This window comes from Schistocerca cancellata, chromosome 1 (assembly GCF_023864275.1).
Source record: "Schistocerca cancellata isolate TAMUIC-IGC-003103 chromosome 1, iqSchCanc2.1, whole genome shotgun sequence".
NCBI classification, from domain to species: Eukaryota; Metazoa; Arthropoda; class Insecta; order Orthoptera; family Acrididae; genus Schistocerca; species Schistocerca cancellata.
The window spans coordinates 817314845-817341858 of NC_064626.1; the positions used below are offsets into that span (position 1 = coordinate 817314845).

Sequence of the window (27014 nt, forward strand, 5' to 3'; positions counted from 1 at the left end):
GTTTACCTGAATCCATTTGTACTCAGAATCAAATCTGACTTTAAAATTGGACAAATACTGAACAGTAGTGTCAAAAGTCTAGACTGAGGCCAGTGGCATACTTATTTGTTTTGAGCAGCAATGTTGCTGATGATCGCCGTGAGGTATGATGAAAATGATAGGGAGTGTGTCAGGTGTTGGTTTTACACAGCTGATGAGAGAGCAGCAGACAGATGATACGTTTTTGTAGTAAAAGACAATGTAATGTTCTCATGTCAGTAGAAGACAAACTCTGCTCTAGGTTCCAAAAAGTTGCAACATATTCGGAAGAAACAGCCAAATATTTGTGACAACAAAGATGTAAGTTTCACAGATGCCCTGTTATGACAGTGATGATTAAAAATTGTGGTGCGACAGGAGACAGGCTAAACAAAAGAGGCAGTGAAGATAAAAATTGATGTAAACCATTTCTTTTTATTTTATTTCTCCTTTTACCATCAAAATTCTGACAACCAATAAATGGCATAAGTTTAGAATAGGTGTAATGGTAACTTTTTAGGTAGATACCTAATGCCAGTAAAAGTTCATAATTTTGATTAGTTAGAATATGTTAAAAAATAAATTTTCCTTAAAGAGCCTCTTAAAAAACTGCACTGTTTTACCCAGGGGGAAAAAAAAAACAGTCAAAACATATGAACTACATAAACACACCAAACATGCACTAACATCTTCAGTTTAATGAAGGCAGTAACAGCGAAGGCAGACCAACCCTTCAAAATCTTCTGTTGCATGTTTTGGCCACTAAATGAACAATGCTGGATTAAAAAATCACTTTGTACAGTGCACAATTTTACAACCTGATGACACGTCAACACTGTTGCACATGTAAAAAAACTGAACTAAATCTAAGAGGATCCATTACATGACACCAACCACTTTCAAATGTTGAGATTGAGTACTCAGAAAGTAAAATCAATTCATCAACTCATGACTAACACATCAATCAATGAATTACAGCATTCTGTCTGGGTGCTGGGAGAAACTGTTCAAGTACTTTTGTAGCAAACTGCTTCTTAGGATGATGGTTGGCTGTTAACCATGATTCTAGTAATGAAACACATATGGTAGGGTAGGTTTGCATCAGCTTTTATAATTCTGCTAGTGGAAGTGGTAACAGTTACTGTGCCCCCCCCCTTTTTTTTTTTTGGGGGGGGGGGGGGGGGGAGGTGTCAGACATCTTCAAATTTGCCGTAATTTTTCATGTTTCCCTTTTCCTTCTCTTTATTTCCTTCTTTATGAGCTTAGTTGGTTAGAAATCTTTTTGGTGATCCTTAGATTGTAGGTCCAGGTCGGAGTATGATCTGTCTATTCTACAGTCTAATGCTTGGTTCTTTCACATATTGTCTTATGTTTGACATTTACTTTGGGGGGGGGGGGGGGGGATGACATTCCACAGAACTCTCTCTCCTATAGTGACACCAAGCAGAAAGAGGAAATAGTATCTCCTTTGAACAACACATTGGTTTAGTAGAAGGTTCACATGTTTATAGGCACAGAGGAAGCACTAGCTGCGGTATCAGCAAAATGTAACAACATTCTCACTTTCACATCCTGTGAAGGATTTATTAACCATTTCTTATAATCCTCTTTCTTAAAATGAATATCACTCCAGAGCAAGAGATCATTGGCAAATTACGCAAAGAATCAGTTTTCTGAATTGTGTAGGGACAGGTCTAACACAACTAACTTAAGACAATTATGCAGATTTATATTATAAAAGGTCTCCACTAACCTGAAGCAAAAATAACAGGGAGGGAGACTCCATTCTCTTTTAGATGGCTATTTTATATCCAAATTACATAATAACAAAAGACACACCAGCCTGCTTAAAACTATTCAGGCACACAAAGTATTGACACAAAAACTGGATAAAATGCATACTTTTATATAAAACACAACAGCAGCGACACACTACCTTTCAAAACTGTTCCAATAAATTAAGAGTTTCCTTACCTATAATCATTGCTGGAACGGCAATGCCAGCAACAAGACCTATACCAACAGGTGCACCCACTAAAGTCCCCAACTGCCACAAGATCTTCTTTTTCCGGGACCAGGGCTTCTTTCCCCAGAATGTACAACCAGAGGGACTGTTTAAAGAATGCATTACATTAATCTTTAAACAATTTAGCATTGTTCTAAATAGAATGTTCATTAGTTGAATCACTACATTCGAAAGATATTTACTTTTTAAATAAAGTCAGTATATCATTAATTTATGAAGTAGCTATATGGTCAGCAGCATCACCCACCTCAGATAATGTAAATCACTAATCTCTTTCATGCACAGCCAACAGAATTCAGCACAACACAGTGAACACGTCATATGATTGCATGAGCCATCGTCCATCTTCACTATTAACACTTGACAACGCGGACATGGCTTAATGTCATCACCTGCAATGCAATTTTCATACTTGAGAGTTTGATCACAGATGTTATTTTCACACACACACACACACACACACACACACACACACACAAAAACTAAACTGAAGAATGAGCAGTGCTTTTGGTGGGAGAAATAGCCGAAATAGCCTTTCCCAGAAGAGTGCCTTGTCTTACAGGGTGACTAAAGAGTTAGTTTCTCTTCTAACAATGCTGTGCAACATGTGGTGATGTACAGAGATTCTTTTGTTGTGCATTTCTTGCATTAGTTATGCGAGTTCCTATTTCTGTAAGCCATTTCTTGTGTGCAAAATAAGCACTCCCAGCAATGTCTGAGCACTGTGTTGCCACCCATTTAAGAGATGTGCTGTGGAAGGGCAGGTATAACACTGATATACAGTCTTTAGGAGCTCCTAGTGACACAGCTGGGCAGATTGTGGAGACCTTCCTGTTCACTTTACAGTTTACCAACAAACATCAGTAACTTTATTTCATTTATTTTATTTTTATTTTATCCCTATTTTGCAGCTTAAAACGTGTTTTTTGATCTTCACTTTGACATGATTAGGACGAAAATCACGTGCTGGACATTCTTTGGTGAACTTTGTTTTAGTTGTTTTATTTTATTTCTCTCTCGATGCTCAATGTATACTGTATTATAGATATAAAAATTCACCTCATAAGAAGGTAATGAAAGATACTCTAAACAATAAATTCCACAAAGACACTGAAATCTATATTACAAAGACTATAGAAAATGTGAATAAACTGAGGAGCCAGAAAATAAGGGAAAGTATGATTTAATGTAACAGGAAGTAAATACCTTGGACTTCAGAAAGGCGATGGGGAATACCAAATGGATGACGTAAGATGAGAAAGGTAATGAAATTGCAGAAAATCAAGGAGTAATAAATGAATAGAAGAGATACGTAGAAGAATTGCGAGTGGCAAGAAGTCATACAGATGCTTTCCATATGAAAGGAATTACTCAACGAGGACAAAGGATTTCCAAACATTATGGAAGAAGTTGAGATGGCAGTTCAGAAGACAAAGTGTGGAAAAGCAAATGGTGGAGACAGGATTCCAAATTAAGTAACCAAAGGACAGTTTGAAATACTGAACGTATAGTAACACTTATGTGCTAGATGAGTGACCTGATGACATCACAAAAACAGTGATGTGTTGATAGGTGAAGAAAACAAATGCCACAGATGTAAACAATGTATGTCTGATACTTCAACTGGCAATAATTCTAAGAATAATGAACAGGCAATAGCAATCAAAAGTTGAGAAAGGACTGGAAATAAAACCATTTGTCTTCAGAAAGGACAAAGGTAGATGAGATGCAACTGGACAGTTATCCAATAATTGGAGAAAGATATTTAGAAAGAAGTAGGAAAGTTTGTGCAGGTTTTGTTGACTTGGAAAAGCTTTCAACAGAGTTCACATGATTTGCTGACAAAATGGTATCACCGAGCAAAAATAAAAAGGCTAGTGACGTTATGTTAGAGGAGGAGAAGACTGACAAACTTAGGTAAGTCCATTTAATCTACACATTTTCCGTATGTTGCTGCTCAAAGGGTTTTCCAATCGAAAAAGCCTTTCAAGCTCAGTTAATATAGTCACTTTACCAATTTGTTTATACTATAAGATTTTGGGTACCACATATTACAATGTACCTTGCAGTATCATGTCTTTTGCAGATAAAGATACTTTAAAATATTCCTACAGGCAGAAACTGCTGCTCATGATTGCAAAGAGGAATGAAAAATAGTTTCAGCAGCTGAGGAAGTTTCCTTCCAAGAATTTCCAGTTTATGGTTGGTCTTGGCATAAAAGAATACTCATCAGTTTTGAACAAATATAAATATTTTTTCTTTCAAGTGGGCTTTTACTGAAAGGCGGTTAACCCTGTTACTTTGAATTCACTTTTTCACTGTCTGCAATTCTCTCTCTCTCTCTCTCTCTCTCTCTCTCTCTCTCTCTCTCTATCTATCTATCTATCTATGAAACCGTCCTCTGCACAGCTGTCATTCAATAATAAACTGAGTGATTACTTTAAGGTCAAGAGGCTGCTTGTGACTTTTGCATTTACTGGCATTAAACAACTAACATTACTGAAAGATACGTCCCTTTTTGATGTGAAGAAAACAGTTAAAAACCATCTTTCTTTCTCTACACTGATCATAGCAACTAAGCTTTTAAGAAACCCTATAAAAATTCCTGCAATCATCCCAGCCTTAATTGGAAAGCACTGTTTTATGTTCTTATAATGCTACAGCCTCTTCTAAGATTATTATGATTATATATATATATGATGATGTAACTTACCAAACGAAAGCGTTGGTATGTTGATAGACAAACAAACAGACACAAACACACAAGCAAAATTCAAGCTTTCGCAACCCATGGTTGCTTCATCAGGAGGCTTGAATTTTGCGTGTGTGTTTGTGTCTGTTTGTCTCTCAACATACCAACGCTTTCGTATGGTAAGTTACATCATCTTTGTTTTTACACACACACACACACACACACACACACACACACACACACACACACACAGATATCCATGTATTTATTGTACAATTCAGTGCTCCTTAAGGCCTTTTATGTCTATCTATATAGGTATCATTCAGTTCAATTTGCCAAAAAAACCTATTAGTATTCATAAACACATGTAGAATATTGTAGAAGGATGTACATCATCATTATTGTCAACAGATTGTTCTCATTAACAACATTAAGTACATCATGCCAAATTATATATCAAATCAAGAAACTGAAGTAATAAATGTTTAGCAGCAAATATTCAGAGGCTGTGGAAATGTTGTCATAAATAACTAACACCTCTAATTACCATAATTGCAATTGGCACATTAGTTAACATAAAAAATGTCATTCCAATTCAAATGGAAATAACAATTATAATACAGTGATGCAAATTCATTCGTAATTCATTTTTACGTAATTCATTGTAATTAATGGTGCTTGTAAATTACGCAGATAGTTACACTACCCAAATTTACAAAACTCAGCCATGTAAGGACAACAAGTGTATCTTTAATTTATGTAATACAGCAAAGCACAATGTGTATACATCAAACTAATGTTAGCAACGAAATTCGTACAATCGCTAATTATGAAATTAACTTAAAAGCAAAATAATTGTTGAAATCAGATTGTAAATTAAATTTCACACAAAAGACCAAAGATGATGATAAAAAATAATATGTTATTCTACATCATACGTTGTAATCTGTACAAATGTAACAGCAATTAGTTTAGATGAAATTGTTAATTTATTACAAAATGTCACTTACAATTAAAAACAATGTAGCAAGTGTTAAAAATTGTATTTAAAGCGACACAGCGGGACGTCAGTGAAGTCAGTCAGTCAAAGGGGTCAGTCAAAGGGGTCAGTCAGTGTTTTGTTTACGTTAAGAGTCCATGCAATGTTTGGTTGTCAACTAATGTCAATAAATAATGTCCTTCTAGCTTCCACACCAACTCCTCCCCCCAACCCCCGGCTCTCTCTCTCTCTCTCTCTCTCTCTCTCTCTCTCTCTCTCTCTCTCTCTCTCTCTCTCTCTCTCTCCTCCCCCCCCCCCCCCCCCCCTCCAGTGCAAAGAATATTATTTAAGGAAGAAGCCAGTAGAAAACTGTTCCATCAAAACAAAAAAATATTTGAGGCCTTCTATCCTTGTACCAGCCATAGCAAAATGGTGTTCTTTCAGTATTGTATACATTTCAATTTCCTGTTTCACTAGCAAACTGAGTGAGGGAAAAGTAATTGTCTATATGCCTCTCTACGAGGCCTAATATCTCTAGTCCTGTCTTTGTGGGCTTGCGCGAAATGCACACAGGTAGGAGTAGAATCTTTCCACAGTCATCTTCAACGGTTCTCCAAATTTTCCTTAACAGTGTTTTTCAGGAAGATCATCATCTTCCCTCCACAGATTTCCATGGAGCATTTCTGTAACACCCCTTGTTGATCATAAATAAATCCACTAGCACACCTCTGAATTGCATTGATGTCTTCCTTTAGTCAAGCCTGGTTTGAGATCCCTAACACTGTAGCAGTACTCAAGAATAGATCACGAAAGTGTTCTACAAGCCGTCTCCAGCAAGCTACACTTTTCTAGAATTCTCCCAATAAACCAAAGTTGACCAGTCACCGTAATACCAACCTTACATACTTGTTCGATTTCACATATCTAAATAGATGAGAAACACACCATTAGTACGATATTCAACATTACAGGATCTTTTTTCCTACTCATCTGCATTAACTCATATTTCTATATGTTTAGACCAAGCTACCATTTACTACATCAAATATAAATGCTGTCCAAGAGAGACTGTATCCTCCTACAGTCATTCAATGAGAATACCTTTCCATATACTACACCATCATTAGCAGAAAGTCGAAACCTGCTGCCCTCCCAGTTTGTCAGATCTTTTACATATATAGATAACAATAGTAGTGCTATCACACTTCCTGGGGCACTCCTGGAAATACTCTCATCTTTGATTAATACCTGCTTTCCAGGACAATGTACAGAGTTCTATTACTTAAGAATACATCAAGCCAGTCTGGAACCCATTTCTGATGACTGTACCTTCACTAAACAGTATGCCTCTAAAACCAAATTAGAATTCCATCTAGACCAGTAACTTATGTGTTTTCACCTCTTTCAGCTGCTTCTCTAAGCTATGGATGCCTATGACTATGTCCTCCATATGGAAGTCTGCAGAATGATCAAACAACAGTACATTTGTACAATCCTCATGCATGAAAGACATATTAAATGCAAAATATGACAGATAAGCTTTCCTTTTGCCGTCTTCTCTTGCCACCTAAGGCAGGTCAAGAGTGACTGGATAAAAGCCTTCACCCTGCTTAGCGATTTAACACAAGACCAGAATTTTCTCAGGATCTTAGCAAAGTGTCTTGCTAAGGTATGATGGAGGAAGCCGTTGCATGTTTCATGCAGTGATCTTTCTATGGATACACGAGCTTCTATTAACTTTCGCCTGTTTATCTTTTGGTGTTGTTTTTTGAAGTGAGAATGCAACAATTTCTGTTTTCTTAGCACCCTCCAAATTTTTTTTATGAAACCACAGTGGAACTTTTCCATGCTTAATCCACTTACTTGGCGCAACTTTTTTGGAGCATGATTTACCATCATTTCAAAATTTTGCCCTTAATTCCTCTGTGTCCATCATATTTGAACTAATAAATGATATCCATTCACCATCATCTAAGTAAGAGCCTCACAACTGCTTATTGCTATTTCTAACAAAAATACTGGGAGATGAAGAACCTTGCACAGGATAAGGTAGCATGGAGAGCTGTATCAAACCAGTCTCAGGACTGAAGACAACAACAACAACAAAAATACTCTCTTAGCCTTCTTTATACATTTATTAATTATTATTTAGTAACCATCATCGCTATGATGACATGATCACTTATACCTGCCTCTATACTGACACTATCGATAAGGTCACACCTGTTTCCTATATTTCTATTGGGTATGGGTTATTGAATTAGCTACTCTAAACAGTTTCCGGAAACTGTTCAGAACTACTTCACAAGATGTCCATACCACCAGCAATAAATCTCTATACATTCCAGTCAATACTCCGCAGGTTAAAGTTGCCTCCAACCAATACTGCATGACTGCAGTATTTCAGAGCTACTGGTAATAGAAATTCTTTGAATGATTCTACAGTAATGGGTGGCTGGTAAAAACCTCTGATGATTAAACTGATTACACCTAGGCTAGTTATTCTCACCCAGATGATTTTGGCACCAGACTCAATTTCGACCTCTATAGACAAAATATTTTTGTCAACTGCAATGAACACCCCATTCTAGGGCATCTAACCTGTATTTTTGATATACACTCCGTACCTTATTTAAAACTTCAGAGCTTTCTAATTTGGGTTTCATCCAGCTCTCAAATAGGAGTATAATTTGAGTGCAAGAGCTTTGCAGGACTGTGGTAAATTCAAGAAATTTGTTATGGATGCTTTGCCAACTTACTGTTAAAATTTTGATATTTGGAATGTATTTACTTTGTATGTGATATGATTTTGCTCACTGCATGTCATCTAGTGAGCATTTATCAAGTTTATTGCGCACCTGAATTATCAAGGGGAGCCCTAAAATCCTATACCAAAAAATGCAGGTCTAGAAATCTGCAGCAAAGATCATTACAGAATTTATTTCTCCCAATGTTCAGATGGCACTTGTCGCAAGCACTGCCAGTTAAAACTGATGTTGAGTAATGCAGAAACAGAAAACCAAGAATTATTCATTGAAGGCCATGTAACTGAATACTTCAAGTCCAGTTTTTTGAAATAGAAAAGGGAGATAGTGTAGGAAACCCAAGAAACTATGAGGAAACTAAGTTACACTGAAGTAAAGGGATCATGATTCTCCAGTGCTACAAAACTGTTGAAAATAGCAATAAGTAACATGTAATGACAGTGGCTATGCCACAGAGGAAGGTCATACCATCACATGAGGGTGTAGATATGGCAAAGTATTGGGGAATCTGACAATGTGCAATGCACCGCAAGAGGGTGAGTGAGAAGTAATGGAATATGTCGACAGAGGGTGCAAAGGTGATGACGAGGTAATATTGGTATATTTTTAAAGTGAAGGCTGGGAAGTGTTACAGAAACAGGAATGTCTAGATAGAAGAAATAGCACCTAGGTCATATAACAAAACCATTGTACAAACAATGACACAATTATTCCAATACTATAAGAATTGCCAAGACGAACTTATTTAAAAATCATTCTGATAGAACGGCAATAATGTCTGTTTATGAAATAGTTCCCAAAATCCACTTTACAAATGTAGCAACTTTTACACCCTCTATTGACATATTCCATTACATCTCATTTGGCATCTAGTAGTGCACTGCCTAACATCAGTTTTCCCCAACAATTGGGCCGGCCACGGTGGTCTAGCGGTTCTAGGCGCTCAGTCCGGAACCGCGCGACTGCTACGGTCGCAGGTTCGAATCCTGCCTCAGGCATGGATGTGTGTGATGTCCTTAGGTTAGTTAGGTTTAAGTAGTTCTAAGTTCTAGGGGATTGATGACCACAGATGTTAAGTCCCATAGTGCTCAGAGCCATTTGAACCCAACAATTGGCTTTATCTACCCCTAAATGGGTCAGGTGTACACTGCATATCAGAGGCTGCCACTCAGGTACTCGACTGTGTGTGGGGGTGTACACAATGAGTTTTTAGGTTAGGTTTACAATAGCTGTAGGAAATCCAGAGGTATCAGTGTAAGATCAAATGACGAGCCTCTCATAGGTGAGAGTATTAAAATCCTAATGGTAAGCTGGAGAAGCATTCACAACAGTGTGCCAGAGTTTGAAGTGCTCATGAAAAGCAGTGAAGCTTACACAACACTAGGTACAGAAAGCTGGTTGAAACCTGAAATTGATAGCAGTGAGATTTTGGTGGAAAATTTAAGTATATATTGCTAGGATAGGCAAATCTGAAGTGGGGGTGGTGTATTTGTCACAGTAGACTAGAAATTTAAATCTACCACGGTAGCAACTGAAGCTGCTTGTGAGATTGTTTGGGAAAGACTCAGTATCAGATGTGGGCATAAAATTATAACTGGATCCTTGTATCACCCACCAGACTCATCTCCTGATGTAACTGAAAACTACAGAGCAGACCTCAATTCATTATTACGTAAGTTCTCCAATCATACTATAATCATCGGTGGAGACTTTCATCAACCAGCAATTAACTGGGAAAATTGCTGTTTTGTTAGTGATGGGCATAAGACAACATGTGAAACTTTACTAAATGCCTTCTCTGGAAACTAGCTGCAACAGGTAGTTAGGAACCCCACTCATGATGGATCTAATGGTAATAAATAGACTTGACCCCTTTGAGGATGGTCACAGTGAAACTATTATCAGTGACCATGACACGGTTGTGGAACAATGATCACCAAGGTACAAAGTACAACTAAGTCACGTCATATCTCAATGAGGAACTTGAAACTTTCAGCACAGAGCAGGAGCATGTAGACGAACTACACACATCAAAAAAAATTTTGCATCATCCCAGTTCCCAGATCTCCTGAAGACCTTGACTGTGGATATTGTACCACAGACACTGTCCCTTTGACTGTCCATAGATGTCATTAAACCCACTCAAAGATGTAAGTAACCATTTATGAGCAGCGCCTATTGGAGGGCATCCAACAGCTAATCAGTTTCAGTCATTCCACCAGGAAGGAGGTACACACACAGCTCGTGTAGTCTGTAGTTCAACCATGTCTAGATGGTCAATATCACAGTTCGATCACGTCCACATTGTTACTTTGTGCCAGGAATGGTTCTCAACAAGGGAAGTGGCCAGGCATCTCTGAGTGAACCAAAGTGATGTTCAGACATGTAGGAGATACAGAGAGACAGGAACTGTCGGTGATATTCCTCGCTCAGGCCGCCCAAGGGCAGTGGATGATCACTATCTACAGATTATGGCTTGGAGGAACCCTGACAGCAACGCCACCATGTTGGATAATGCTTTTTGTGCAGCCACAGGACGTCGTGTTATGACTCAAACTGTGTGCGGTGGTGGTGGTTGTTGGGATGTTTAAGGGGGACTAAACAGCGAAGGTCATCAGTCCCCCATTCCAAAATCAGGCGAGCCGAAAATCTACGGAGCAGATAAAAACCAAGGGGGGAGGAGACGTCCCCCCAGGCGCTAAAAGAACACAAATGGAGCAACAAACATTACAGACAAGAACAGCAACAGACACAAGGACAAAAGACACAGAAAGGGAAAGGTGCAGGACCTCCCTAAATCGAACCATAAAACGGACTACCACGGATAAAATTTAAAACGTCATCAGCCATGGAGGCATCGTCGGATAAAATCAAAGCCAAAGTGCCCGGGAGATTAAAAGATTGCCGGAGTGTGCGCAGTCGAGGACACTCCAGCAAAATGTGGCCGACCGTCAGCCGGGACCCACACTGACACAGGGGGGGATTCTCCTGACGCAACAGATGGCCGTGCGTCAGGTATGTATGGCCGATGCGCAGCCGACACAGGACTACCGAGTCCCTGCGAGAAGCCCGCAGGGAGGAACGCCACACATCGGTCGTCCCCTTGACAGCCCGCAGTTTATTCGGGGCTGTCATGCCACGCCACTCAGCAGCCCACACCCCGATCAGCTTACGGCGCAACACCATCTGCTGGTCGCGAGCCGTAAGGCCGACCTCCAAAGCCAGGGCGTTGATCGCCCCTTTGGCCAGCCTGTCTACACGTTCGTTCCCTGGGATGCCAACATGACCGGGCGTCCAAACCAGGACCACCGAACGACCAGAACGGGCAATGGCGGAAACAGTCTCCTGAATGGAGGACACCAGAGGAGAGGAGGGATAGCAGCGGTCGATGGCCTGAAGGCTGCTCAGGGAGTCACTGCAGATGACGACGGACCTACCTGAGCAGAAACGCATATGCTCAAGAGCGCGCAATATGGCCACCAGCTCTGCAGTAAAAACACTGCAGCCAGCCGGCAAGGAGCGCTGCTCAACATGAGCAGCATGAGCAAAAGAGTAGGCAGTGCGACCATCAACCAGGGAACCATCAGTGTAGACAGTCTCACAGTCCGAAAATGAGGCGAGGAGAGCAAGAAAACGGCGACGGAGGGCCACAGGCGGAACCGAGTCCTTGGGTCCCTGTGCCAAGTCCAGACGGACGGACGGCCGGGACAAACACCAGGGAGGCGTAGGTGCACGGACCCGGAAGGGAGGCGGAAGAGGGAATGAACCCAATTCCGACAGCAGGGACTGAACGCGGACAGCGACGGAAAGCCCAGACCTAGGTCGCCGTTCAGGCAGATGGAGGACCATAGCAGGGAAAAGCAGGCGACGACTGGGATGATCTGGCGAGCAATGAACGTGGACAGCATAGTCGACGAGCAGACGATGGCGGCGAATCCGCAGCGGGGGAACCCCGGCCTCCACCAGTAGACTATCCACGGGGCTGGTGCGAAAAGCGCCAGTGGCAAGCCTAACCCCACAGTGGTGTATGGGGTCTAACAACTTCAACACTGAGGGGGACGCAGACCCATAGGCCAGGCTCCCATAATCAAGCCGGGACTGCACAAGGGCTCGGTACAACCGCAGCAGCGTGCAGCGATCTGCACCCCAAGACGTGTGGCTAAGGCAGCGGAGGGCGTTGAGGTGCCGCCAGCATTTTTGCTTCAGCTGAGTAACATGAGGAACCCATGTGAGCCGGGCATCAAACACGAGTCCCAAGAAGCGGCAAGTGTCCACCACTTCAAGCAGGTGGCCGTCGAGGTAAAGTTCAGGATGAGGATGGACCGTCCGACGCCTGCAGAAGTGCATAACTCGAGTCTTGGGTGCAGAGAACTGAAAACCGTGAGTCAGAGCCCATGATGCTGCCTTGCGAACGGCGACTTGCAGCCTGCGTTCGGCGACTCCCGTAGTCGTGGAGCTAAATGAGATGCAGAAGTCGTCGGCATACAAAGAAGGAGACACCGACGACCCCACTGCTGCAGCCAGACCATTAATGGCCACTAAAAATAAGGAGACGCTCAACACCGAGCCCTGCGGGACCCCATTTTCCTGTATGTAAGAGGAACTAGAGGTGGCACCGACTTGCACCCGGAAAGAGCGGCGCAATAAAAAGCTTTGAAGAAAAGCCGGGAGCCGACCACGAAGACCCCACTCATGCAATGTGGCGAGGATGTGATGCCTCCATGTGGTGTCATACGCCTTCCGCAGATCGAAAAACACAGCAACGAGATGCTGACGTCGGGCAAAGGCCGTACGGACAGCAGATTCCAGCCGCACCAAATTGTCCACTGCAGACCGGCCCCGACGGAAGCCACCCTGGGATGGAGCGAGGAGACCGCGCGACTCAAGGACCCAACACAAACGCCGCCCCACCATACGTTCGAGCAACTTGCACAAAACGTTGGTGAGGGTAATGGGACGATAGCTGTCCACTGCCAGTGGGTCCGCACCGGGCTTCAAGATGGGGACTATAACACCCTCTCGCCATTGCGACGGGAACACGCCTTCGCTCCAAATGCGATTAAATATCGCGAGAATGTGTCTCTGGCAGTCCCTGGAGAGATGCTTCAGCATCTGTGCGTGGATGCAGTCCGGTCCTGGTGCTGTATCAGGGCAATCGGCGAGGGCAGCGAGGAATTCCCTCTCGCTGAAAGGAGCATTGTAAGTTTCAGAACGACGCGTGTGGAACGATAATGGCGTCTGCTCGGCCCGCTCCTTGAGAGAGCGAAAGGCGGGGGGATAAGTTGCAGTCGCAGAGCTCGTAGCGAAGTGCGCAGCAAGGTGTTCAGCAATGGCGGCAGCGTCCGTGCACACAGCGCCGTCCAAAGAGATCCCAGGGACACCCGTAGGGGTCTGGTGTCCATAAATCCGCCGTATCCGGGACCACACGAGCGAGGGGGAAACACGGGAGCCCAAGGAGGAAACATACCGCTCCCAGCACTCCTGCTTACGCCGTGCAATAAGACGGCGGGTGAAGGCACGAAGCCTCTTAAAGGCGATGAGGGTCTCCAGAGACGGGTGCCGCCTATGACGCTGGAGAGCCCGCCTACGGTCGCGAATAGCCTCAGCAATCTCCGGGGACCACCAGGGGACAGCCTTCCTCCGAGGGAGGCCAGAAGAACGGGGGATGGAAGCCTCGGCCGCTGAAATGATGGACGTGGTTAAAACACGAACCACCTCGGCAATGTCACCCTGTGGGGGAGACTCAATGGTTGCAGCGGAAGTAAAAGCTGGCCAGTCAGCCCTGTGGAGAGCCCAGCGGGGCAAGCGCCCAGAAGAATGACACTGGGGCAGTGACAAATAGATGGGAAAATGGTCACTACCACACAGGTCAGGGTGCACTCTCCAGTGGAGGGATGGGACAAGGCCAGGGCTGCAAATAGAGAGATCGATGGCCGAGAACGAGCCATGGGCCACACTGAAATGCGTGGGAGCACCGGTGTTCAAGAGGCTAAGGTCGAGCTGAGCCAACACATGCTCCACGGCCCGACCGCGAACATCGGAGACAGTCCCACCCCATAGAGGGTTGTGGGCATTGAAATCACCCAGCAGCAAAAAAAGGTGGTGGCAGTTGGGCTATCAGAGCAGCCAGGACATGCTGTGCGACAACACCATCAGGTGGAAGGTAAATACTGCAGACGGTGATAGCCTGTGGCGTCCACACCCGAACAGCGACAGCCTCTAAAGCTGTTTGTAGAGGTACAAACTCGCTGTGAAGAGAGTTAAGGACATAGATGCAGACGCCACCAGACACCCTTTCATAAGCTGCTCGGTTCTTAAAATAACCCCGATAGCCACGGAGGGCGGGGGTTCGCATTGCTGGAAACCAAGTTTCCTGCAGAGCAATGCAAAGGAAAGGATGACGGCTGAGAAGTTGGCGGAGCTCAGCTAGATGGTGGAAAAAACCGCTGCAGTTCCACTGGAGGATGGTATTAGCCATGGATGGGAAAGGCGTGAAGGGACTGGGGAGGCAGATTACGCCTCCGGGGCCCCTGCTGCTACTGAGTCACCACCTGGACAACAGCCATCTATTGCATCCGAGGGACTGGCGAGATCCATGTCCTCAGCGGACGCCAGGATTTCCACCTCTTCTTCGGACGCAGAGCGAGAAGGGTGCGGTGGGACAGGTGCCACCGCAATTTCAGGATGCTTGGGAGCCTTTTTCTTCGACTGCTTTGCGCGCTGAGCCTTAGGTGGTTCTGGCTGGGAGGGCCTCACTGGGTCAGTCTCTGGGACTGAAGACGACCGTGACGCCCTACGACCAGCGACCGGTGGTTGTTTGACATACTTGCGGGTGTCCGCTTTGGCACTGGGCAAAGCCTGGGATGGGAGGGCCCCAAGGGACCCCTTCCGAGCAAGAGGAGCCGAAGAAGGCTCACGCTTCTCCGGCTGTGAAGGGGGAACAGATGTCCCCGGTGGTTGGGGTGGTGTTGCTCCTGAAGTAGATGGAGCAGGAGCAACAGGGAGTGAAGTGCCCCCCACAACCAAGGGGGCCGGTGAATGCTGACCGAGCTGAGATCGAACTGGTGTTGCAGCAGCGGCATAACTAGTTGGCATTGGCACAGGATGTAGCCGCTCAAATTTCCGCCTTGCCTCGGTGTAGGACAGGCGGTCCAGGGTCTTATATTCCATTATCTTCCTTTCTTTCTGGAAGATCCTACAGTCCGGCGAGCAGGGGGAATGGTGTTCTCCGCAGTTAACACAGATAGGAGGCGGGGCACATGGAGTATCAGTATGCGAAGGACGTCCACAATCCCGACACGTGATGCTGGAAGTACAGCGAGATGACATGTGCCCGAACTTCCAGCATTTAAAACACCGCATCGGAGGAGGGATATATGGCTTCACATCACAACGGTAAACCATCACCTTAACCTTTTCGGGTAAGACATCACCCTCAAAGGCCAAGATGAAGGCACCGGTGGCTACCTGATTATCCCTCGGACCCCGATGGACGCGCCGGACGAAGTGAACACCTCGTCGTTCGAGGTTGGCGCGTAATTCATCGTCGGACTGCAGAAGAAGATCCCTGTGGAATATAATACCCTGGACCATGTTCAGACTCTTATGCGGCGTGATGTTAACTGAAACATCCCCCAACTTGTCACAATTGAGCAACCTCCGTGACTGGGCAGAGGATGCCGTTTTGATGAGCACAGAACCAGAGCGCATCTTGGACAAGCCCTCCACCTCCCCGAACTTGTCCTCTAAATGCTCCACAAAAAACTGGGGCTTGGTTGACATAAATGATTCCCCATCAACTCGTGTACACACAAGGAACCGGGGTGAATAGTCTCCACTGCCTTCTTTTGCCATACGTTCCTCCCATGGAGTGGCCAGGGAGGGAAATGATCGTGGATCGTATTTCCTGCCGTTGAGGTTAGACCTCGATCGCTTAGAGACTGCTGGTGGTGGCCCACCAGCGAGAGATGATGTACCACGCTTCATTGCGGGTCATCCGCCCTGATGCCACCTACTCCGACCAAGGGCCCTCCCCACGGGCGCCACCCAGCCGCAGCAATAGCCACCTGGCAGGATGTCCATTGCCGGGAGTCCTGATGCCCCAGGGAGATGGGCATCTACTCCTTGGCATACGTGGGGAGTGAACGGCGCAGGCATCAGTAGAGCGATCCCTGTGTTGTCAGGGGGCTACAACCAAGAGGGTACATGGCGGCCCCACCACAACGGACTGGCTACCGTGCTGGATCTTAGGTGCAAAAATGGCCAAGGTCGTCGTCGCAGTTAAAAGAAACACTGCAGAGCGCAGTGTGGTAATCGCCCAAGAGATCGAAAACGAGCGGGACACCATTGCAACGACGAGAAAGACGGCTAAAGGTCTAATTGCACGACGGATACAGTGCACCATGTAAGGCGCCCTTCCCCAATTGGCTCGCTCTTCGGAATAATTTAGAAAGATGGAGGTCAAACCCGAGAGGGGATCATCACATAAGGCCGAAACATGTGAGACTCCTTTTAGTCGCCTCTTACGACAGGCAGGAACACCGCGGGCCTATTCTAACCCCCGAACCCGCAGGGGGGAAACTGTGTGCAACAGGTTGCGTGACTCCCAACGTCCATGGCAAGTTCCATCTTTGCAACAACACCACCATGCAGCACAGTACAGATGGACCCAACAACATGCAGAATAGACTGCTCAGGATCGGCATCACATTCTCTTCACCGATAAGTGTCGCATATGCCTCCAACGAGACAATCGCCGGAGATATGTTTCGAGGCAATTCGGTCAGGCTGAACGCCTTAGACACACTGTCCAGCAAGTGCAACAAGATGGAGGTTCCCTGCTGTTCTGGGATGGCATTATGTGAGGCCAACGTATGCCACTGGTGGTCATGGAAGGCGCCTTAATGGTTGTACGGTACGTGAATGCCATTCTCCGACCGATAGTGCAACCATATTGGCGAGGCATTCGTCTTCATGGACGACAATTCATGCCCCATCGTGCACATCTTGTGAACGACTTCCTTCAGGATAATGACACTGCTCGACTAGAGTGGCCAGCATGTTCTCCTGGACATGAACCCTATCAAATATGCCTGGGATAGATTGAAAAGGGCCGTTTATGGACAACGTGACCCACAAGCCACTCCGAGGGATCCACGCTGAGCCGCCGTTGGAGAGTGGGACAATCTGGACTAACAGTGCCTTGATGACCTTCTGGATAGTATGCCACGACGAATACAGGCATACATCAATGCAAGAGGACGTGCTACTGGGTATTAAAGGTACTGGTGTGTACAGCAATCTGGACCATCAACTCTGAAGGTCTCGCTGTATGGTGGTACAACATGCAATGTGTGGTTTTCATGAGCAATATAAAAGGCAGAAATGATGTGTATGTTTATCTCTATTCCAATTTTCCGTACAGGTTCCGAAACTCTCAGAACCGAGGTGATGCAAAACTTTTGATGTGTGTACATGTAATGGTTGAAGTTAAAAGAATATGTGACCACATACTGGACAGATATATACCCAGTAGAACAATCCATAATGGGAAGGAACCTCCATGGAATACAGTCACTGTAAAGAAACTTCAAAAGAAACAGAGATTACTGCATAGCAGCTGTAAATGAAAGTTTAGGGCTAACAAGGGGAGGCCGCCAATTGTGAAATTCGGACTCGATTCATACTGCGCATAATAAAAGCTCATGGCCAGAGGTGTAATGTGGCAAAGCACCAAGATGCACTTCTCAGCCGCTGTCGAGAAAATCGACAGTTAAAAGAAACCGTTGCGGTGAAATACTCTCTACGATTAGTAATTTTCTACAGCGTCGTGGTGCAGCGGTAAGCACTCGGGTTCGTAATCCGAAGGTCGCCGGATCGAATCTCGCAACATTCAACTTCTTTTTTTATTAGTATTTGTTTTTTGTAAAATATATATATATATATATATATATATATATATATATATATATATGTCTGCTTGTGTCTGTATATGTGTGGATGGATATGTGTGTATGTGCGAATGTATACCCGTCCTTTTTTCCCCTTAAGGTAAGTCTTTCCGCTCCCGGGACTGGAATGACTCCTTACACTCTCCCTTAAAACCCACATCCTTTCGTCTTTCCCTCTCCTTCCCTCTTTCCTGATGAGGCAACAGTTTGTTGCGAAAGCTTGAATTTTGTGTGTATGTTTGTGTTCGTTTGTGTGTCTGTCGACCTGCCAGCACTTTCATTTGGTAAGTCACATCGTCTTTGTTTTTAGGTATATTTTTCCTTCGTGGAATGTTTCCTTCTATTATAACCATATATATATATATATATATATATAAATTCCCGGCAATCAGTTGCAACAATTATGCATATAATAAGCTGTTGAAAGTCGTTTGTCGTGGAAAAACTGGCGACTTCGAACATCATCATGTTTTCCGCAAACAAAGTTGTATTTCACAAATGTTATTAATTGTCTTCATAATGTTAACCACGTATAGTTACCGGAAGACGTAGAAACGACATTCCGAAACGAATACGTATAGCGTAAGTTAAACGTTCGAATTGGAATAGAGACCCCACGAACACAAACTTGCTGTGGCAGGTATGAAATATAAACTCCGTTACTCGCTCGTTACACTTGAAGGACAGATGTTGAATGGGCCGAAACGAGCCGCCGCATAACAGCGTAGTTGCCTGCTAACTTCGAAAGAAGGTAGATGCGGTTGCTAGCGCAACTTATAACATCGTCGAAAATCAGAGCTTTGGTACACCCTGTTAAACAAACGGAAAAATGGAGGCGGTACAATTAGAGAGCGATCCGCCTTCACCAACAAGCATAAGCAATTCATTAATAGTTTACATATATATATATATATATATATATATAATAAAAAAAACTGCATGGCGCGAGATTCGATCCGGCGACCTTTGGATTACGAACTCCAGCGCTTACCGCTGCGCCACGACGCTGTAGAAAATTATTAATCGTAGAGAGTACTTCACCGCAACGGTTTCTTTTAACTGTCGATTTTCTCGACAACGGCTGAGAAGTGCATCTTGGTGCTTTGCCACACTACACCTCTGGCCATGAGCTTTTATTATGCGCAGTATGAATCGAATCTGAATTTCACAATTGGCGGCCTCCCCTTGTAAGACAGGCATATGCCAAATGAAACATGTTCAGCTGCGAAGTGAGCAGTGTGTGATGCCTTCAATGACTACTGTAGCAGAATATTGTCAAATGATCTTTCACAGGACCCAAATAAATGCTACTCATGTGTAAAAGCTTTTAGTGGCACCAAAGCTAGTGTCCAATCCCTCCTGAATGAGACAGAACTGAAACTGAGGGTAACAAAGAAAAAGCTGAAATATTTAACTCCATTTTCAAATGTTCCTTTACGAAGGAAAACCCAGGAGAACTGCCCCTATTTAATCCTTGTACCAGCAAAAGATGAATGAAATAAGTATTATTGTCAGTGGTGTTCAGAAAGAGCTGAACAGCCGAAATCATTAAAACTGAATGAAGCTCCAGGGCCCAATGGAATCCTTGTTAGATTCATAACTGAATTTTTGGCCGAGTTAGTCCCTCTTCTAACTATAATCTATCGTAAATCACTGTAACAGAAAACTGTGCCCAGTTTTTGGAAACAAGCTCAGGTCACACCTGTCCAGAAGAAGGGTAGTAGAAGCCGTCCACAAAACTAATGTCGAATATCCTCGACACTGATTTGTTGTTGTATGTTAGAAGATAAGAAGGGGTATCTTTAACAGAATGACCTCCTCAATGTCGACCAGCAGAGATTCTGAAAACACTGATCATGTGAAACACAACTTGCACTTTTCTCACATTACATATGGAAAGCTTTGGATGAAGACAACCAGGTAGCTGCCGTATGTCTTTATTTCCAAAAAGCATTTTACTCAGCACCACACCTACACTTGTTGTCGAAAATACAATCATATCAGATATTAAGTGAATTTTGAAATTTGAGATAGAGTGTTATTGTCAGATGTTGAAGTAACTTCGGGAGTACCCCAGGGACATGTGCTGGGACATTTCTGTTCATGTTTTATATTAATGATCTTGCAGACAGTTTTAATTATAACATCAACAATGCAGTGAAAGATAGATTGCTACTTACTGTAAAGAAGACACACCAAGTTGCAGACAGGCACAATTAGAAGACACTCACATGTGGCTTTTGGCCACCCCCCCCCTCCCCCCCCCCCCCCCCACACACACACACACACACACACACACAACCACCAATTCCAGCATCTCAGGCCTTGTTTGTTTGTGTGTGTGTGTGTGTGTGTGTGTGTGTGTGTGTGTGTGTGTGTTTACTGACAAAGGCTGTTGCTGAAAGCTACATGTGAATGCCTTTTAATTGTGCCTGTCTGCAACTTGAAATGTTTCTTTACGATAAGTAGCAATTGTCAATATTCCTACCTTTTAGGCTTTCTGCAGATGATACAGGTATCTATAATGAAGAACTATCCGAAATAAACTGCATAAATATTCAGACAGATCTTGATAAGGTTTCAAAGTGGTGCAAAGGTTGACAGCTTGTTTTTAAAGATCACAAAATGAAAAAAAAATGTAGTATGCTATAACTATAATATCAAGGAGTCACTGTTGGTATCAAACAACTCGTACAAATACCAGGGTGTAACACTTTGTAGGGATATAAAATGGAATGATCGCATCAGCTCAGACATGGATAAAACAGGTGGTAGACTTCAGTTTATTGGTAGAATTCCAAGGAAGTGCAATGAGTCTACAAAGGAGATTGCTTACAAATCATTCATGCAACCCAATCTAGAATATTGCTCATGCGTGTGGGATCCACACCAAAGAGCATTAACAAGGGACATTGAAAACATACAGAGAAGGGCAGCACGAATGGTCACACATCTGTTTAATCTGCGGAAAAGTGTCAGAGATACTGAAGGAACTGAACTGGAAGACTCTAAGATATAAATAAACTATCCCAAGTATGTTTATTGAAGTTTCAAGAGCCTGCTTTAAAGGATGACTCTAGGAATGTACTACAAGTTGTTATGTATCGCTCACATAGGAATCCTGAGTGTAAGATTAGAGTAATTACTGCACACACAAAAGCATTCAAACACTCATTCCTCCTACGCTCCATACGTGAATGGTACGAGAAGGAACCCATACAATGGGACATACCCTCTGCCATGGACCTCACAGTGATTTTAAGAGTACAGATGTAGATGTAGATGCAGATATGGACTGAGTAAAGACCTTTCAAGTTGACATATGTTGAAGAAAAACTAGAGCATTCAGAAACATATCACCAACTTTTGCAATTTAGTTATTGGAAAACATACGAAGAAAGTTTTAAAAGAGTGCACCACTTACAAAACTTTCTCATAATATAAAACTAAACATTAGATTAATACTGTGTACTATAGTCCAAAATGTGTCATACAGAACTTACGATGTTGTGAATCCTGGCTGAAGCTAATAGAAGATGAGCGGACGTTAGGCGACCGTTGTGCTCTTGCTGCATCACAAGTCTGATTAGGATGCCACTCAGCCTTACAGTGGTAACAGAAATACGCATCACAGCCAGGTCTTTCACACTTTATTTTTGGGCAACTGGCACAACCAGTTGCTATCACAGCAAAACTGAAAAAAAGAATGATATACATTTGGCAATAAATTTAAATAGAAAAAAATAAATTTTTAATTTGGTAGCCATAGCTAAAAAGGCCACTAAAACATGTGTAAAAGAATACTAACCCACAAAGTTTTTTGTATGAACATAAAAAAATGACAGCAAATAATAAAGTTACATACTCTCTAACCCTTCTGTATTTTCCAGCTGCAAAATAGCTTCTGTCAGATAGCAAGAATGTATGCCACAAAAGGCATAAAAGGGGGAAAAAAAACACAGCACTTACAAGGATACACCTTTTTCATATTTAGTGAAAGCTGAATCGTTCTCAGAGGTACAGTCACACTGTCTAAAAAGTGAAAATAAATAAAATCGCATACAAATTCTGGTGTTCACAAGGCAGAACACTGCAAACTGTTTCATTACAATACAATACAGTATGAAATATTATGTAACTACTAATAACTCTGGCAATGTTTTTCAACAACTTCATTTGAGATACCAGGATATCACTTGTGGGAACACATTGGCTATAAGGACTAGTGTATTCTTTGTAAATCTAGTGTGGAGCTCCAGACTGTTCAAATGAAAGACTATGACTCTCCAATATTCATAAAGGAAACTTGTGGAAGTAGCCTGGTAACAGCAGCTTAAGAAGCACTCAAATTGTTTAGTACATTTTCTGAATATAAAATAAAAAAGAAATTGTTTAGTATCTGTGATTTCAAGAGCGTCTCAGTTCACACAATTTCATAAATATTTAACAATTTTTGGGAATACTATTTGATGATGTTTTATCTCTACCATATACCAAGTCCAAGGTGGTTACATAATGCAAACCCTAAATCTCAAGACATTTAATCTGTTTTACAGTCATTTGTTTAAAACAGCTAGTATTTTCATGAATGTTTCGAAGTACTAATCCATACAGAGCAAAAAATATATGAAAAAAAAGAACATCTTACATACTTTCATTTACGTACAATCAAAGAGAATCACAAATTTAGGAAACTTCAGAGAGATTGTTTTAACTGATACTGGTAGCTAAATTTGTAACTACGGACTGATAATCTTACCATTTGGTAGTGTTAAAATTTTTTGTTGCAATACACTAGCATTAGGGGCACATATTTTGTTGTAGTACAGGAGCATTAGGAGCAGAAGCAAATGAAATCTAAATATGGCCAGCAGGAAAAAGAAGAAAAATTAATTTCCAACATGAAATAATTCTCATTTCAAAGTTAGAAAAAAAACATGTAAAACTAAAACACTGAGTAATGGGAATAGCTAGTATAGCTCAAACAATCAAGTAGTCAATATTATCCTTGAAGGTGAAACACAGAGCAAAGGGAAGGGAAGAAGGAAAGGGACAGTTATTTTTATGGGAGAAAGGAAGAGGAAGAAAGCTACAGGATTAAAGGCAGATGATATCCTCATGATTACTTACACCACCTTTTACCCTTCCTTAGCTACAGTCTGAGACAACTTTGGAAACCCTTCATTCGTCTCTTCCTGTGCAGCTGTTGTCGACATTCTAATTTCTGTTATTAAAAAGCTTGGGTTATGGTTTCTGTGATATTTACAGCATTTTTTATTTATTGGTCAAGCATTTTTTATCAGTTATTTATTAATTGGGTGACTAACTGAAGCTGTAAGAACATTCGACGAAATCTAAAAGCAGAACAGTGCAATCTGACTTAGATATCATGTGTGAACTACATTCTGTTTAATATTCATGCATTATGCACATTTCTCTATTCTTTCCTAGGTCGTAACAGAATGAAGCATGCCACAGATTTGGCAATGACTAATTCCCTGACCTCAACAGAATTGAGCTTGCCGTCCTCCATGCTGATAAACTACTTCCTGGATCACTGAACATTTTGGTCACTATCCTGTCCTACAATGAAATGTATACACATCACTATTTATTGTACTGATTAAACTGAATCACCATTAAAAAGTACCAAGACATTCATCACATGAAAAGGGGATGTACAACTGCTGTTACAAATGCAGCACATCAATGTAACATTCTATGCACGCACTACCAACCTGCAGTCTGGTGCTGGACACCAACGGGTATCAGGATCAACAGCCAAAACCCTCCGTACCATGAAGTCTTCATATTTCTCATACAGTGCTTTATCATTGAGAATCATGCGTATGTCTGAAAGAGCACATCATTTGCCATAAATAATCGTGAAGGAGAAATACACACTCAAGCAAAACAAAAGTTTTATGTAACGAGAAGAGATGCCTGTTTTGTGGTAGGGGAGAGGGAGGGGAGGGAGGGCATTTAGAAGTTACTGGAATACGTTTACCAAACAGTTACTAAGAAAATTTAAATTGTTTGTTTATATTATTATTTTGCTCAAACATGATAAGACTACAAATCAAATCCACCTTTCTGTTTATTATTTTTTATGCTGAGGGTAGAGCATGTCACTCTTCAATAATTTCAAGACAATCTAAAACTTGCTGTTCTGAAAAATGTAGAACTGATGCTGCGTAACAGTTTACCTTTTGCAATATGAGTCTAAAAAGTAAGAAATAATTATTTCACCCTAAGTTATGGTGTGCATTTTGGGTTATCATGTAATTGATCATGTAATATTCCTCACCCTTGCAGAATAGTCATCCCCAAACTAATAGAAGCTGCTGCAGTTATAATGTAGGGAAACAAGGAGCAGCAATCCCTGGCTTCTGCAAACATCTAAACATTTAAACTGAGTGCGGGACCAGGGTTTGGGTTTAAGCACCATCCAATATGCAGTTTCATCTCTTAGGAAGCTTCATCCGATCATACACTACTGCATATGTGTATGACCTGCTACACATTTTTTATATTAACAGGAAAAAATAAGTCTGTGGTGTTTCAGTTAACCACTAGATGAGTAAAAATGTAATCTTAGAGCATGGCAAGTTGTCAGGTATCTATGTAATTGTATAGAGATTGATTACACTTTTTCGATTCCAAGTACTTTATGCAGGCAGCCTATTGATAACATTAATCAATGGCTGGTGTTCTTAGAAGGCCGAAGTTGACATTTTAACAGAAGATAAAAAATTTCCTCATTTAGTAACTGCATTATGCTTCTCATTCAATAGCCATACACTATTTTCAGTCCATCAAGGATTAACCAAACTAAACACACAATAAAATTACCTTTTGAGCAGGACTGCAAAAGACATTTAGGACAATGTTCAAAAAACTTAACAACTGGTAGAGAGATTTTGTTCACAAAATACATCTAAAAAACATAAAATAACCAAAGCTAACAATTTAAGTTAAATGAGAGGTTTATAACAGACTAAATCCCTTTTCTGCTTCCACGCAATTAACTACACATATGCATAACAATTTTCCAACATTCATTAAGTGTTGAAAAGACTTTTTCATAGGTGGAAAGCATTTCTGACAAGAAATAGTTCCTTTTTTCCTTAACAACAATAATTTAGTAATTCATTTGATCAAATTAATATAAAACAATCTATTTACTTTATTTCAACTTTAGTGACTCATCTATCAAGTCAAAGAAAAGAGTAAGAAATAAAGAGAGTGTCGTAATAATATTTACCATCAGGATGCATGGGTTCAGCACACTCCGGACACGCTATGCTGACCCGAGATTCAGAGATCTCTATACGGAGATACTGCTGAAAGCAGTCATAACAGGAACGATGTGTACATGTGGACAGCTCAGGAAAATTCACAAGAGGGTATTCTGACAAGCAGAGGGGACATTCAGCCACATCCATCTGTAAAAAGGATGTCACAATTTAAAAAATTTAAAAACACACACACACGTGTATATATATATATATATATATATATATATATACACACACACACACACACACACACACACACACACACACACACACACACACTGGCAGACATATTTAAATGCAAAGAGTTTGGGCAGAGATGTCAGTCAAGGTGGAATTACAGAGGCAAAAGGCAAGTCTTTCCACTCCCGGGATTGGAATGACACTCTACCCTCTCCCTTAAAACCCACATCCTTTTGTCTTTCCTTTCCTTCTCCTTCCCTCTTTCCTGATGAAGCAACCTTGGGTTGTGAAAGCTTGAAATTTGTGTGTTTTTTTATTGTGTATCAACATACCATCACTTTCTCGTTTGGTAAGTTACAGCATCTTTGTTTTTTATACATATTTTTCCCAAGCAAATATATTTTTATATAATATTAGAAATCTGCTATTGTTTTGATGAAGGGAAGTTAAAAAAAAGAAACTGAAGAAGTCCTTTTTTGATCTATCAGAAAATAGCTAAGTGAGTCATGTTTATGGCCTACTTTAATTACAAGGGGAAGGCATCTGACATAGTGAACCTATTCGGCTCATATTTGGCAGGTTGTTTGTATACAACCAGAAATGGACGACTAAGATATTTAACCCCTGCCCCCATTTTTTGAGGAAACCACGACTAAAAGAGACTCAATACAGATCGGATTGATAGATTACTGAAAACTCAGCATTTTTCGTCGTCATAAAAAGGGTCGGAAATTCATATTTTCCTAGAAACCAAAGGAAGAAACATTTTCAACTGCCACTTACGCTGTTCACTTAAAGCACTGCTGGCGTAGTGATCAATGTATCTGGCTGCAGAGCACAAAACTTGTATCCAGCTCCCAAGGCATGCAGTAGTTTCTTTTACATTTGTTCTTGTATTTTTTTCCTTCAGGTTCAGAAGTGGTAGGAATATGAGTGTTAATGAAGTAAATCAGTAAGGAATAATAACAAGGTAGGAAAACCAATTTCTCAAATGACCTGGTTTAGTACAGAGTTAAAAATTTAATCCTGGCCACTTTACAATCACTTTTCACTAGCAGCAAGATTGATGGTACTTCTCATATCAATGTTCAGAGACAATTTTATCA

At 42.1% G+C, this 27014-nt stretch overlaps 1 protein-coding gene across 6 annotated transcripts in view; it reads right to left on the minus strand.

The window, feature by feature from the left end:
- Positions 1–27014, minus strand: part of LOC126188174 (E3 ubiquitin-protein ligase RNF19A-like) — a 359822-nt gene that overhangs the window by 82602 nt on the left and 250206 nt on the right. For all 6 annotated transcript variants that reach the window (XM_049929728.1, XM_049929719.1, XM_049929692.1 and 3 more), the window contains 5 exons: positions 25695–25875; positions 24169–24283; positions 21934–22124; positions 2292–2436; positions 1993–2129 (listed from right to left, as the gene is read on the minus strand). In XM_049929728.1, the coding sequence (XP_049785685.1) occupies positions 1993–2129; positions 2292–2436; positions 21934–22124; positions 24169–24283; positions 25695–25875 (769 nt within the window). The remainder of the gene's footprint in view (positions 1–1992; positions 2130–2291; positions 2437–21933; positions 22125–24168; positions 24284–25694; positions 25876–27014) is intronic.